We start from the raw sequence: 14,390 nt of genomic DNA, 5'->3' as shown, positions 1-14,390 counted from the left end.
GAGGAAAGGGCCAGCTGGGGAGTCAGGCTGGGGCATGGACAGTGCCACTTGCTGAGGATGCAGATGGAAGCAGGAACATGCTTTTGTCTGACTGCTTCTCCAGTGCTCGCACACAAACTGTTAACACACCTGAGCTAACACCCCCAGAGTGTTTACTTTGCATGGTGGTTTGCTCTAGCTGGAGCTGAGTGGGCTGTATGGAGCAGAGAGCGAGACTCAGCTCCTCTGGAGAGCCCCTCCTGAAGCAGCATGTTGGGTGCTTGGTGGCTGCTCAGCAGTTTGGTGCAATTTCTGCTCTTTCCCCGGGGGGTGCTTCTGCTGTGTCTCCAATCCAGCTGGGGCTGCAGCTGGACTGGAACATGGTCAAAACATCTCAGTGTTGACACCACAGAGCCACGACTGCTGCCCAGCAGCTGAACCAAGCTTGCCCAGCGCTCTGCTGTAACCTCTTAGGATGTGAATTTTGCTCTGTTTTGCTTTCGTTTTCCTTCCATTCCATTAATATTTCTATTATTTTATTTTGTAATTAGGTGGTTTAATAAAACTAACCCTTTTGTATAATTTTTAAAGTCTGTGTTTTCAGCCCCAGCTCTGTGAAAGTAGTTTAACATTCAGCATGCCCTAGGACAGCGGTTTGGGGACAGCCCTGCTCCTTGCAGCCACGGCTGTGCAGGGCCCGCGGTCCTGCCCGTGCCCCAGAACCCATCGGCATTATCGGAGCCGCCGGAGCCTCCTGCACCGCTCGGGGAACAGCCACAGCGCTGTTTCCTCCACCCTAAAAAGGGGGTTGGCACCTCCAGAGCGGAGCCCAACCGAGCAAGAGCGAACCGGAGTTCTGTTTGGGGGTGCGTCCGGCGGGCAGGGGTGGCGGCTCGCCCCTGAGAAGGCTCGGAGCACCCCGAGGCTTGCGGGGGGCTCGGCGCTGGGCGCTCTGCTGCAGCCGCATCGCTCTCAGCCTTCTCGCTGCAGCTAGCTCCTGCTCGCGGCACCGCGGCCACTTCCGGCCGGCCGCGCTGGCGTCACTTCCTGCGCGGCGCGCTGGCGTCACTTCCGGAGTGCCGCACGAGGAGGATGCGGCGCTGCTCCTGGCGCCCCGGGCAGCGCACGGAGCCTCTCGCACCCAGCGGCGGCGCCGCCGCGGCCTGCCCGCGCTGAGAGAGCCGAGCCCGGGGCGGAGATGGCCAGCCTGGCCGCACAGGACTCCTACCTGCAGGGCTTGGCGAGGAGGGTGTGCGCGCAGCAGCCCCCGGAGTCGCGGAAGAGGAAATTCGGTAGAACGGGGCGGCTGGTCCTCTCCTGGCCGGTCTGTGGGAGTGTGGGCTTGTGGCAGGCTTGGCCTCACCGGTGCGTGGCTTGGGGCAGTGGTGTGGTAATGGTTTGTGAGGAAAACGTCTCAGGCGAAATACGGGGTACCTGAGCACAGTCTGCAGGTTGTGCTGTTAGCCCGGGGAGGCAGCGGCCTCCATTCCTTCTCTGCGTGTGGTGAGTGATGTGGGAGCACAGCGCAGGCATGCGGGGGCTGTTTAAATCCTAAACTGTAGGAGAGTTGAAGACTGAGATGTGCCATTGCAATGCTGAGGCTTTAGCCTTCAGTTCCAATTGAATGTTGCAAAGAGGGATTGTGTGGTGGGAATGTTATGAAGGAGGATTGGGGGGGTGTCCCATTTTGTGCAATTGTTCTTTTGCTTTCTAGCATCTAAGCCAGGCCAGCCCAAGGATGCTGCTGGCCAGCCCAAGAAAAAGAAGAGAAAGAAACCCCAGAAGCAAGCTGAGAAGGCAAACGCTCCTTCAGGCAAAGAGGTGGTCTCCAAAACCAATAAACCTACCCCAGGACAGAAAACAGCTCCTCAGGCCAGCAAATCATCTCCACAGGCTGTTAAGCAGAGCAGAGATGAGAGTTTGGAGACAGGTAAGAATCTTATAGTCTGCTTAAAGTCACCTCAACTGAGCTGCTGCTTCCACTTGCTTCACAGGTGTCTAGTTTGGAAAGAGTTCAGTCAATTGAAAACACCTTTGCTTGACCCATGTGCCCTGAAAGCTTTTGGGTGTGTAGATGCATTTGTAACATCACCTCTGGGTTGCTCTGGAAATAGCAATTAAACTGGGCTGCAGACTTCTAATGTGTCTTGGGTGACTTCTGGGAATTACCATGCAGGATGCAATCTCTGTCATGTCAGCCCAGCTTCCCAGCCTGATCCCAACTAAAAGATGTCCCTGGTGTCCCTTGTTTCCACCAGCTTCATGCTTCTGGCTTGTTGGGCAGCCTCAGGGCGTGCCAGGCCGGTCTGGCTGGTGATGTTGAATGGTAACATGAAGAGAAGAGGAGCAGTGCTAAAGAAATCCATGAAGTGGAGACTCTGGGGCTTTCTAGGTGTTTCCATTCTAGTCACAGCACCTAAAGAGTCCTTGGAGCTTTTCCTGTGCCTACAGAAAGTTCTTCTCTTTAGCTAATGCTGTCTTGTGACTCTTCTCCCTCTCGCTTGCAGGGAGCAAAAGTCAGCTGGGTTCCTCTTCTTTTTCTGCAATCAATCTCCTGCGTCAGAGGCTCCATGAGAAGATTAAAAAGGCTTCTGGACAGGTATGAGAACCCTGTGTCTGTGTCCATCTGGCTGGTTGTGCACTATAAGCTCTCTCCAGCCACCCAGGACATCCCACTTTTAATTCTGCTTTATGATAGTATTGCTCAGGCTGGAGAAGACCTTGAAGATCATCAAGTCCCAACTGTTAAGCAAGCACTGCCAGGTCCCCACTAAACCATGTCCCTTAGCACATCCTCTCCATGGCTTTGGAAACACCTCCAGGGATGGGGACTGTCTTGGGCAGCCTGTTCCAGGGCTTGACAGCCCTTTGGGGGAGGAAATTTTTCTTAATGGCCAACCTAAACCTCCCCTGGCACTACTTGGAGGCCACTTCCTCTTGTCCTATCACTTGCTCCATGGGAAAAGAAACCAATCCCCACCTGGCTCCAGCCTCCTGTCAGGCAATTGTAGATAGCCAGAAGGTCTGCCCTTAGCTTCCTTTTCTCCAGGCTAAACAATCCCTGTTCCCTCAGCTGCTCCTCACAGGACTTGTGCTGCAAGATGCCCTAAGAATTAACCCTTTAAGGTTCCTAATTCCTCTCCATCCTTTGTAGGACAATGCCAAAGAGCTGCCTGCTGCAGTCCTGGAGAAGAGGCAGCGAAGGAAGTACGAGAGAGAGAGGAAGAAGCGCCGAAGGAAGGAGTTGAAGATGAAGGCAAAAGCGGAGAAGAAAGAACCTGAGGAGGTACCAGCAGAGCCAGAAGACAAAAAGGAGGAGAGCACAGCTGAGGTGGTCTTCAACAAGGTTGAAGTCCATGCAGAGAATGAGTTGAACAAGGTGCAGAAGAAGAAAGAGAAGAGGAAAGCAGTGAAAGGCAACATCACTCCGCTGACCGGCAAGAACTACAAGCAGCTGCTGAGCAGGCTGGAGACCAGGAAGAACAAGCTGGAGGAGCTGAAGGACAAGGACCAGAAGAAAGCTGAGGAGCTGGAGAAGAAGCTGAAGTGGACAAACGTCCTCTACAAGGCGGAAGGGGTGAAGATCCGTGACAACGAGGAGCGTCTGAAGGAGGCCCTGAGGCGCAAGGAGAAGCGGAAGGCGCAGCGCCAGCGGCAGTGGGAGAAGAGGACGGAGAGGGTGGTGGAAAAGATGCAGCAGCGGCAGGAGAAGCGGCGCAAGAACATCCAGAAGAAGAAGAAGGATCGGATAGAGAAGAAGAAAGCCAGGGCCAGGAAGAAGGGCAGGGTTCTGCCAGAGGACTTGAAAAAAGCTGGCTTGAACTGAGCGCCTGCAGGGGGTGTCCTCAGCCTGGCCCTGGGAGTTCTGTGTAGGGAAGTCAGTGCTGGACTGGGACGGAGGAGTGGCTGTGCCCAGAGAGCTCAGCCTGTGGGGAGGCCACTGCTGTGCATTTCAGCTTAATGATGGGGGGGGGGAAAAAAGCCTTTTGTATGTTTGATAATTAAATTTCCTAGCCCCAAGAAACATCTTCTGGTTAATTGGTTCTAATAACAGTGATGATTATTTGCCTGAAGGGTGCATGTCGCAGGATCCCAGCATGGTGGGGTTGGAAGGGACCTCTGGAGAGCTGTCCCACAGCATTTAGCTCTTGTGGAGCATTGCCCAGATCCCCTCTGGGGCTGCTCTTCTCCAGGCTCTCAGCCCCGGGGCTCTGAGCCTTTCCTTGTCACAGAGGTGCTCCAGGCCCCCTCAGCATCTTTGCAGCCTCCACTGGGCTCTCCAGCAGTTCCCTGTTTCCCTCGAAGTGGAGAGCTCAGAACCGGATGCACTCCAGGTGCGGTCGCAGTAGTGCAGAGGCAATGGGCAGGAGCCCCTCTCTTGCCCCGCAGGCCGCAGCCCTCTCCGCAGCTGTCAGCCCTTGGGCGCTGCCTGTGTCCCAAAGCCCTCGGCGCGGTCGCGCCGAGGCCCGCCTCGCTGCGTGGGCGGGGCCATTGGGAGGAGGGCGGGGCTTCATTTAACCACGCCTCCTCCGCGATGACGACATTCCTGCGGCCCGCCCCCTTCTCGTTGCCATGGCGACGCGGGACGCGGCTGAGGCCAGCAGCAGCTGCGGGCAGCGCCGGCCCCCGAGGGCGGAAGGGTTCGGCCAGCGCCCGCTGGCGCCGCTGGATCACGACGGAGGGAGGCTTAAATCATCCCCCTCGCAATGCTCCGCCTGCAGGGGATCAGGTATTGATACGTGCTGCTGAGACACCACTCAGCCCCCTCGGAAGCCCCCTCTGCTGCACAGGTGCCCCAGGCCCTTCCTTATCTTTGCGGCTGTTGGCTGCGCTCGCCCCAGCAGCTGTCTGTTGTACTGGGGAGACCAGAGCTGGCCCTGACGCTGCAGTGAGAGTGGAACAGGTTGCCCAGGGGTGTGGCTGAGGACCCATCCCTGGCGACACTCAAGGTCAGACTTGCTGTGGCCCTGAGCAGCCTGGAGGTGTCCCTGCTGACTGCAGGGGGGTTGGACAAGATGACCTTCGAGGGTTACTTCCGACCTGATGCAACCTGCGAAGCGTTTCACCAAAGCAGGCAGCTCAGCCTGCTGGGGATGATCAGGATGCTGTTGGCTGCCGTGCCTCAAGGACGCACCCTTGGCTCAAGCTCAACTTGCTGCCCACAGGAAAGCCCCAAGTCTTTGAGTGCAAAGCTCTTTCCATCTGGCTGGGACTCAGCCTGTACTGCTGCATTTCTCATTCTTCCCCCTGTGTAGGGTCTAGATCAAGAGATTCCTCTCATCCCTTTTCTCCAGCCTGCCTAGGTTTGCTGGAAGGATTTTCAGAAGCCTTCTCCTTCAGAAGGACCTTCTTAAACCCTAATGTTTTATCTCACCTCAGCCTGTAGCTTTTAAATCACGATTCTCCTGGAGTCAGACCTGGAAGTTGGCTGTGCTGGGCAGCAGCGTGCTGTGCCAGGCAGGATGAAGCCGGTGGGAGCTGTGCACATCGTTCCTGCTGGGCAAGTTTGCAAACAGATCTTCAAGGCTGAGGTAATAAAAACATCACCAAAGATGGGGTAAGAGCCAAATGTGTTGCTCAGCTGCTAAAGTGGTGGCTTCAAAGCAGAGGTCAGTTTCAAGGGTTTGGTTTGCTTTAGTGGAAAGTATTTTGTGTCTTTCTGGAACCAGCCTCAGCTGGAAGTGATGGTGCAGGTGCCAAGCAGTGCTCATTAGTTTCCTTTTCTCTTCTGCCCCTTTCCCCCCCCCCCCCACTGGTTGTATCAATGATTTTGTTGTGGCTGGGGGGAATTGTAACCACTGTGACCACCACGCTTTGCAGGTTCAGTTGGTAAACGCTTTGGAGGAAGTAAGGAACAAAGCTAAGTCTGCCACAAGGAATGGAAACCTCCCTTTGGATGAAAAATCAGCAGCTTCTACTGCTGCCAGGCTCCTGCCAGGTTACCAGCAGAATGGTCATGATGGGACACCCTGCCACAAGCCCACAGAGAAGACACTGCTGTGCAGGTAGGGAACAGAACCACGGAACCCCCAGGAGGTGTTCGTGGCTGGAGGTATGAAGCGGTGAGATTTGCACCAGGGGCATGACACTCCTGAATCATACCAGCAGGAGAAGGACACAGAGCTGCTGGAGTGAGGCCAGAGGGGGTCACAAAGGTGATCCAAGGGCTGGAGCAGCTCTGCCATGAGGATAGGCTGAGGGAGCCCAGAGGAGAGAAGATTCCAGGGGGGACCTCAGAGCTGCCTTCCAATAGCTGAAGGAATCTTACAAGAAGGCTGCAGAGAGACTTTTCCTGAGGGTGTCTGGAGCCAGGCCAAGGGGGATTGAAGCTGAGGGAGGACAGGGTTAGAGTGGAGCTGAGGAAGAAATTCTTCAGCAGGTGTGTGGTGAGACTCTGGCACAGGCTGCCCAGGGAGGCTGTGGCTGCCTCCTCCCTGGGGGTGTTCAGGGCCACATTGGATGAGGTCTTGAGCAGCTGAGTCTGATTGAGAGGTCTCCCTGCTCTTGGTGGGGGAGGTTGGAGCAGGACCTCTGAGGCCCCTTCCAACCTAAGCCATTCTATGCTTTATTGCTTTCATGCCAGCATAGCAGACTTGAGGCTGTGACCACTGCAGGGTAGATCCTTGCTCAGTTCAGCTCAGAAGCAACAATGTTGGTCCTTGGAATCACATTCCTTGATGTCAGTCGTGCTTCTGTTCACCTCAAAGCTTTGTTTTGCCTATTAAATTGAATCTTCTACCCCTTGCAAGTCTCTCCTCACCTGTACTCAGCACAAACCAGAGATTTATTCTCTTCCTGTCCCAGAGAATTCACAGCAGCTCAGCAGGTTTGGGGCAGTCCAGGTGTAACTGCAGCTGAGGAAGTCAGAGGCCTGCCTGACGTTGCTGGTAAGAGTTGGGTCCCTTAATGTCAGCTATGTTGATTTTCCCCCTTGGGAGCCACCACACAGATCATGGCTTTAGCTGAGCAAGGTAGAAAATGGAGCTCAGGAGTCACCTGCTGCATTTCTGGTGATGTGCAGGTAACTGGGAAGGTGAAGAAACAAATTGGCTGCAAGATTGTCACTCAGGGCTTGTGTTTAGATGGTCAGTTGCAGCTGTGGTGCAATCAGATCTCATTCTTAGGAGCTGCAGTTTCTCTTGCATCACACCTGAACTCAGTTCCCAGCTTCTGTGATTGTTTTTTATCCCTCTGAAAGCCACTAATGAATAAAACCACAGGAAAATGGACACTGTGCTTTACTCTTTACCCATGCACAGCTTTCCCTCCCCATGGGAAGCCTTTGTGCACTGGGGAGGTCACTCAAGCTACAGAGGTCAGAGTGTGGGTTTCATACTCTGGTAGGGGTTGGAAGGGACCTCTGGAGATCAGTGAGTCCAACCCCCCTGCCAGAGCAACATCACCCAGGGCAGGGCACACAGGAACACATCCAGGTGGGGCTTGAAAGCCTCCAGAGAAGGAGACTCCACAACCTCTCTGGGCAGCCTGCTCCTGGCCTCCAGCACCCTCACAGTAAAGAAGTTTCTCCTCACGTTGAGGTGGAATCTCCTGGGTTCCAGTTTGTACCCCCAGTTCATTGTCTTATCACTGGGCACCACCACACAGAGCCTGGCACCTTCCTCCTGACACCTTCCTCCTGACATCCCCCCTCAGATATTTACAGACATTGATCAGATCCCCTCTCAGCCTTCTCCTCTCCAGGTCTCTCTCAGTCTTTGTTCACAGGAGGAATGTTCAAGTCCCCCAATCATCCTCATAGCTCTCTGTTGGACTCTCTCCAGCAGATCCCTGTCTCTCTTGAACTGGGGAGCCCAAAACTGGGCAGAGTATTCCAGCTGTGGTCTCAGCAGTGCAGAGCAGAGTGGGAGAAGAACCTCCCCAGCCCTGCTGGCCACCTTTCTTGATGCACCCCAGGATACCGTTTGCCCTCTCAGCCCCAGGGCCACTTTGCTGTCCCAGTTTAAGGGTTCTTGTGTGCGTGATGTATTCTGCAGCACAAGCTCCAAGCTCCATCCTCCTCCTTTCTTTGGCAGGTCCTGAGGAGCCATGGAGTGGTATCCTGGAAGCCCTGGCAGAGTGCCAGCAGGGCCAGCTCAGTGATGCCCTGGCCTCCATGCACCAAGAGCTGGGCTGCATCGCCAGGGTAGGGCCGGGCTCTGCCATCCAGGTGGCTCACAGCACGAGAGTCAAGTCAGGGCCTGGTGTTTGAAAGCTCAGACTGACCTCCTTGCCTTTCTAGGAGATGGAAGCCTTTGTTTTGGAGCCCCAGAAATGCCTTCTGGCCAAACTGAGGAAATCTGATAGAGAAGTGGAATTTCTGCTCCAGAAGATCAAGCTTGACACCGCTCTGGGAGGCTTCTCCTTTAAAGTAAGGCAGCTCATGGCACTGCCTCATCTCCAGACACTTGTCCCTTGTCTGCCTCATGTAGCTCCTCCTGCCTTGCTGCAGCTTTAGCATGAGGATGTGCTGCTTTAGTCTTCCTTTTTGAGCTCTTTATATTGTTTGGGGTTTTTTTTGCCCTGTGCTTTTCACCAAGGTGAAAAGCAAACCCTTCTTGCAGGAGCTGGAAGGTCTGTGGAACAGCATCCAGCAGCAATCCTTGAGCAGAAAGAAGTGGGTTAGGGAAATGGATGAGTCCCTAAAGAAGGCTGAATGGAGTCGAGCTGATAAGGTGAGCTGTCACCGGAAGAGCTGCTAATTAAGCAGGAGATGATGATCTGCTTGGAATGCTGGCTGCGGGGCAGAGAATGGTTTGTCTCCACAGGAGGCAGAGAGGTCTGTTGTGGAGGTGATCGCTGCCTGCTCGCCAGCAGGTCCTTCTGTCCTTTCACAGCCACACAGTCAGGAGAAGAGCCTCCAGTTCCAAGGTGTCTTCTCCTTTCCCTTCCACAATTAGCTGTACCAAAGATGTAAGGACTCAGTGAGCTGCTTTGGGTTTTCTGCAGGGTAACTTAGGCCAAAGTGGTCATCAGAGCTGATTTTGTTGGGGCATGCTGCAGCTGAGAAGAGGCACTCAGTGATCACAGACATTAAAGAGAATCAGTTGAGGAGTAACAAAGCTGAGTGGTTTAGTTACTGTTTTTATCAACAGCTTACAAAAAACCCCAGGCAGTATTGTAAGCTATTTAAAGGTTCAGTTCCCAAGCAGCCAACTGCATTTGTTTTAATGGAGAAAAATTGTCTTGTTGGGAAACTGGCATTGGAGTTGGCAAGGGTCAGGGTTGAGCCAACAACTAGATGAGTGCCAGAGGCTCTCTATGAATCCATCTCCCTTTTCAAAGTGCCAGATGAGTGCCAGATGCTCTCTATGAATCCCTCTCCCTCTCCAAAGGGGAGAAAGATTGATGGGTTGGAAAAGGAACTAACCCAGCTGGGATGGAAATAAGAACAAGTGAAATAAAATAGACACAAATAGATTCAAACCACTATGGAAGCAAGCAGTTGGTCACCACCACCCCTGTGGAAGCAAGCAGTTGGTCACCACCACCCCTGTGGAAGCAAGCAGTTGGTCACCACCACCCCTGTGGAAGCAAGCAGTTGGTCACCACCACCCCTGTGGAAGCAAGCAGTTGGTCACCACCACCCCTGTGGAAGCAAGCAGTTGGTCACCACCACCACTGATGCTGTGGCAGAAGTCCCAGACTGGATTCAAGTGCAGACAGGAGCTGGATTTAGGAGCTGGACTCTGGAACACACAGATTGGGATCAAAGGCAGAATAGACAAAGTCCTCCTTGGACACTGGCCCCTAAGATGAGACCTGACCCTGCTGACCCCTCAGCTTTATACTGATGGAATCCCTTAGGGTCACCTCTCTTGTCTGCTCCTCCCTGCAGGTGCCACCTCTGACTTACTGCACCCTAATGTGGGGCACAAGATGTAGCAGTGACCTTGGTCTCCATAGGAGCAAGCCCTAAACCAGAGCCTGTCTGTATCCCAACCTTTGGCAGGAGCTCTCCCCAGCAGAGTTATCATTTGTGGAGCAGCCACTGGCTGTGCAAACCTGCCCTGCACTCCAGAAAGGGCTTTCCCTGAGCAGAGACTGAGCTGAGAAGTCAAATCCCTGACAGAATTACTTCTGCTCTAGTTCAAAGTCTTCCAGCATCTGAAGGGGACCTACAAGGAAGCTGGGGAGGGACTTCTGAGGGGGTCAGGGAGTGATAGGACTGGGGAGGATGGAGCAAAACTAGAAATGGGGAGATTGAGATTGGATGTGAGGAAGAAGTTGTTGCCCATGAGGGTGGTGAGAGCCTGGCACAGGTTGCCCAGGGAGGTGGTGGCAGCCTCATCCCTGGAGATGTTTGCAGCCAGGCTGGAGGTGGCTGTGAGCAACCTGCTGTGGTGTGAGGTGTCCCTGGCCATGGCAGGGGGGTTGGAGCTGGCTGAGCCTTGAGCTCCCTTCCAACCCTGACAGTTCTGTGATTCTAAAGCAGAACAGAGTTAGGAGAGCTTCATTTCTTTGTTGCTCTTGATTCTTTCCTTGCACAGATCACCAAGGTGCTGAGGAACTGCACTGCAAGGCTGGAGATTTCCTACTTGCCACCTGATGTCCACAGGTTGATCAACCAGGAGGCCATGGTGAGCCTCTGATTGTTTTGCCTGTGAGGAGACTGCAGTCTGAATGTTCCCAAATGTCCTTTTTTCCCCAGCTGAAATCCCCTGGCACAGGCTGCCCAGGGAGGCTGTGGCTGCCCCTTCCCTGGAGGTGGTCAGGGCCAGGCTGGATGAGGCTTTGAGCAACCTGGGCTGGTGGGAGGTGTCCCTGCCCACGGCAGGGGGGTTGGAGTAGATGATCCCTGTGGTCCCTTCTAACCCAAACCCTCCTGTGCTCCTTGCTGCCTATCAATCACTGCCCCACAGGAAAGGTTCTGATTTTTCAGCCTGTCCCTTACATTTTGTATTCTTTTCCCCTTGCTTTCCATGCAGCAAACTCTTTTGGTTTGTGTGTCTGCTCTGTGCTGCTTTTTCTTCATCTTCCCATTCCTTCTTTCTTTTGTAATGTGCAGTTGATGAACAGAGCACTGCTGGCTAATCAGAGGGCAATTGCTCAGCTGGTCTTTAACCTGCTGCAATCAGAGCTGAAGTGGAAATTATCCCATCAGCTGGAGTGGCAGGACAGAGTCAAGGCCTGGAAGCTGACCCAAAAGAACTCCATAGCTCAGAGGTTCAGGTGAGAAATGGCCCAGTTCTCTCTTGGAAGGGGAATAACACAAAGCACAGTTCTCTCTTGGAAGGGGAATAACACAAAGCACAGTTCTCTCTTGGAGGGTGACTAACAAAGTTTGACACCAACTGCTCAATTCTGCTCCCTGCATTTCAGCATTTTCCCATTAAAAAGCTACAACACTGAAAGCATTTAGCAGACTTCTTTCACCATTAACCATTTGGTATCCTGGGCTGCAGCCAGAGGAGGGTGGGCAGCAGGGCAAGAGAGAGGATTCTGCCCCTTGACTCTCCTCTGCTGAGACCTCACCTCCAATCCTGCCTCCAGTTCTGGTGTCCCCAGCATGAGAAGGACACAGAGCTGCTGGAGTGAGGCCAGAGGAGGCCACAAAGATGATTCAAGGGCTGGAGCAGCTCTGCTGAGGGAGCTGGGGCTGTGCAGCCTGGGGAAGAGAAGACTCCAGGGGGACCTTAGAGCTGCTTTCCAACAGCTGAAGGGATCCTGCAGGAAGGCTGCAGAGAGACTTTTGCTGAGGGTGTCTGGAGCCAGGCCAAGGGGGAATGGTTTGAAGCTGAGGCAGAGCAGGGTTAGACTGGAGCTGAGGAAGAAGTTCTTCAGTAGGAGGGTGGTGAGCCTCTGGCACAGGCTGCCCAGGGAGGCTGTGGCTGCCTCCTCCCTGGGGGTGTTCAGGGCCAGATTGGATGAGGTCTTGAGCAGCTGAGTCTGACTGAGAGGTCTCCCTGCTCTTGGTGGGGAGGTTGGAGTAGATGATCTCAGAGCTCCCTTCCAGCCTAAGTCATTCTATGGTTTCTAGGATTCTGTTTGTATTTCACACATGACATTTCCCCAGCTAGACACTTATGTCCATGTATTCTTCCTTCCCCCAGAGAATTCATGGCAAATGAAGACATTCAGAATCCCCCAAGGGTGAAAAGAGAAATGGAAAATATGCTGGTGGATCAGATTTTACTCCATGAAAGGAGACTGGAGGTCTTGCAGCACCTTTGGTATGACAAAAGAGAGTCCCTGTCCCTGGAGGTGTTCAAATAAGGCTTGGCTGTGGCACTTGGAGCCATGGTTTAGTTGTCAGGAGGTGTTGGGTGATAGGTAATAGCTTGGACTTGATGACCTCTGAGGTCTTTCCCAACCTGGTTGATTCTATGGTTCTTTGACTCTTGTTTTCTGTTCCAGCAGTGATTTGATGCCTCCAACACACACCAAAGCTGAGTTGGAGGAGTGGTACAGATCTCTGGTGAATTTAAATGAAAGGATTGGTGAGTTGGGCAATCTTAAAAGCAGGATGGAAGCAATTCTTCCCTCTTCCTTTCTTCTTCCTTTTTCTTTTCCAGACAGTAATGAGTCAAAAGGTTGCTTTGAAAGGATGTTTCCTATATTCTTTGTTCCATGTGCTTCCATGTACCCTCTGAGTTGCTTTGAGCCAGCAGCACACCCAGACCCTGCTATTGCATCACCCTCCTCTTGCCAGCACAAGCAATTTTTTTTGCATGGGGAGCTCTAGTAGCAGCTGTCCTGATTGTGATGAAGGTTAATTTTAAAGCAGATCAGCTCTCAATCAGATTCAAATGCTCCATTTTACCTGTTGGAGAATGAGGGGAGGGGGGGGAGGAAATATTTGAGCTGCTTCCTTTCTCTGAGTCCTGCAATGTGCCTTCCCTCTGTGTGTCCACCTTCTTTTTCTCCAGGTCTCAGTGTTTGCAGCCTGTATAGTAGCAAAGTTACTGCTGGTTGCAAAGAACTCACTGCTGCTAAGCAGAGTGATAAAAAGATTGGCATCACACCACTGATGGTAGTTTTGTGCAAGTGGGGAGGTGCTACTGGGTTGTGTTACCTGTGCTGAGGCTCAGCTCAGGTCCTCTGTCCCATTTCATGCTGGACTGAGAGATCAGGGAAAGGGCTGGGTTGGAAGGGACCTTGAAGATCAGCCAGTTCCAACCTCTCTGCCATACACAGGGACCTCATCCAACCTGGCCTTGAGCACCTCCAGGAAGGAGGCATCCACAGCCTCCCTGGGCAACCTGTGCCAGTGTCTCCCCACCCTCACTCTAAATAACTTCATCCTAATCTGCAGCCTAAATCTGCCCTCCTCCAGCTTCAAGCCATCCCCTCTCATTCTATCAGAACAAGCCCTTGCAAGAAGTCCTTCCCCAGCTTCCTTGCAGGACCCCTTGAGAGAAATGCAGAAACCTTCCCAAGGAGTTGCTCTTCCCTGTCCTTCAGATGCCCACCACGTGCAGTGCCTGAGGAAAATGCACCTCCACTATGAGATGGTCCAGCAGAAGTGCCTGGCTGAGGTGGAACTCTGCAAGGTCAGTGTCAGAGCTCTGTGGATGGGAGAGGCTGTTGGCAGTGCTCACAACGTGGTGGGGAAGCTGCCTGGGTTTGAGGAGCCACTGAGACAAGGGAGATTACTTCTGAAGCTGCTGCCTTCTCTCAGCAGACTTGCTTTCTGCCACAGCAGCCTGTGGTAGTTGTGCTTGAAATGAGCAAAAGCAGCAAGAAATGGCAGTGATGGAGGGAGAACAGCTCCACACTGAGGCAGGGGCCTCAGGGTCTGAACCCTCAGCCTTTGTGCTGAATCTCCCCCTTTCTGCCCCAGTCTCTCCCCCTTCCCACCTCACTCTCTCCACCTTTCTGCCTCAGCCTCTCCCTTTGTGTCCAAACAGCATTCTCCTGTTTGCCAACAGTCTGTGAGCCCTGTGAGGCTCACTCTCCACCCATGCACAGGAAAAGCAGCAGCACTAAGTGCAGCCAGGCTCTGTCCCCCCCTGCTGCCTTTGCTCCATCAGTTGCACGTCAGTAACTCGGTTTCCTTCCCTCCAGAGAAACCTGCTGAGGCAGAATGTTTGCACAAACCAAGAGGCTGAAGAGTTTGTGAACTCTGAGTTACTTCAGCTGCCTAAGAACCTGCAGAGGCAGTTTGAAGAGAGACTGCAGCGTCTGAAGGTATCTTGGTTATGTTTATTACTCCCTGGGAGCTGTCTGCCCCTTCCTGTGCTGCTGCCAGAAAGGTCAGGTGCAGCTGAGGCTCCTGATGTCACATTTGGTGTGACTGAACACCTGGGCAGCCTATTCCAGCCTTATCACTACCCTGATACTGAAGAACTTCTTCCTCAGCTCCACTCTAACCCTGCTCTCCCTCAGCTTCAAACCATTCCCCCTCTAGACACCCTCAGGAAAAGTCTCTCTGCAGCCTTCCTGCAGGATCCCTTCAGGTCCTGGCAGGCAGC

General features: G+C 53.4%; 2 protein-coding genes across 2 annotated transcripts in view; both read left to right on the top strand.

Moving 5' to 3' along the window:
• The first annotated feature begins 1,131 nt into the window (after positions 1-1,131).
• Positions 1,132-3,876, top strand: SURF6 (surfeit 6). Its single transcript, XM_054174374.1, has 4 exons — positions 1,132-1,271; positions 1,694-1,909; positions 2,487-2,578; positions 3,134-3,876. Exons 1-4 carry the CDS (start codon positions 1,178-1,180, stop codon positions 3,803-3,805), a joined length of 1,074 nt encoding a protein of 357 aa, XP_054030349.1. The 5' UTR covers positions 1,132-1,177; the 3' UTR covers positions 3,806-3,876.
• A 1,565-nt stretch (positions 3,877-5,441) lies between these two features.
• The window catches only part of CCDC180 (coiled-coil domain containing 180), a 31,860-nt gene continuing 22,911 nt past the window's right edge, over positions 5,442-14,390 (top strand). Inside the window, exons 1-11 of the mRNA XM_054174173.1 lie at positions 5,442-5,510; positions 5,800-5,984; positions 7,939-8,122; positions 8,219-8,347; positions 8,541-8,651; positions 10,467-10,556; positions 10,985-11,148; positions 12,030-12,149; positions 12,337-12,416; positions 13,381-13,469; positions 13,984-14,106. Of these exons, the coding sequence (XP_054030148.1) occupies positions 5,442-5,510; positions 5,800-5,984; positions 7,939-8,122; positions 8,219-8,347; positions 8,541-8,651; positions 10,467-10,556; positions 10,985-11,148; positions 12,030-12,149; positions 12,337-12,416; positions 13,381-13,469; positions 13,984-14,106 (1,344 nt within the window). The remainder of the gene's footprint in view (positions 5,511-5,799; positions 5,985-7,938; positions 8,123-8,218; positions 8,348-8,540; positions 8,652-10,466; positions 10,557-10,984; positions 11,149-12,029; positions 12,150-12,336; positions 12,417-13,380; positions 13,470-13,983; positions 14,107-14,390) is intronic.

Source organism: Dryobates pubescens, chromosome 29 (genome assembly GCF_014839835.1).
Source record: "Dryobates pubescens isolate bDryPub1 chromosome 29, bDryPub1.pri, whole genome shotgun sequence".
NCBI classification, from domain to species: domain Eukaryota; kingdom Metazoa; phylum Chordata; class Aves; order Piciformes; family Picidae; genus Dryobates; species Dryobates pubescens.
This window is presented reverse-complemented; position numbering and strand designations above follow the sequence as displayed.

Coding starts and splice junctions, on each gene's coding strand:
- SURF6 (XM_054174374.1), top strand. CDS start 1,178: ATGGCCAGCCTGGCCGCACAGGACTCCTACCTGCAGGGCTTGGCGAGG. Junction 1,272..1,693: donor GTCGCGGAAGAGGAAATTCG/GTAGAACGGGGC, acceptor TTTGCTTTCTAG/CATCTAAGCCAGGCCAGCCC. Junction 2,579..3,133: donor TTAAAAAGGCTTCTGGACAG/GTATGAGAACCC, acceptor CATCCTTTGTAG/GACAATGCCAAAGAGCTGCC.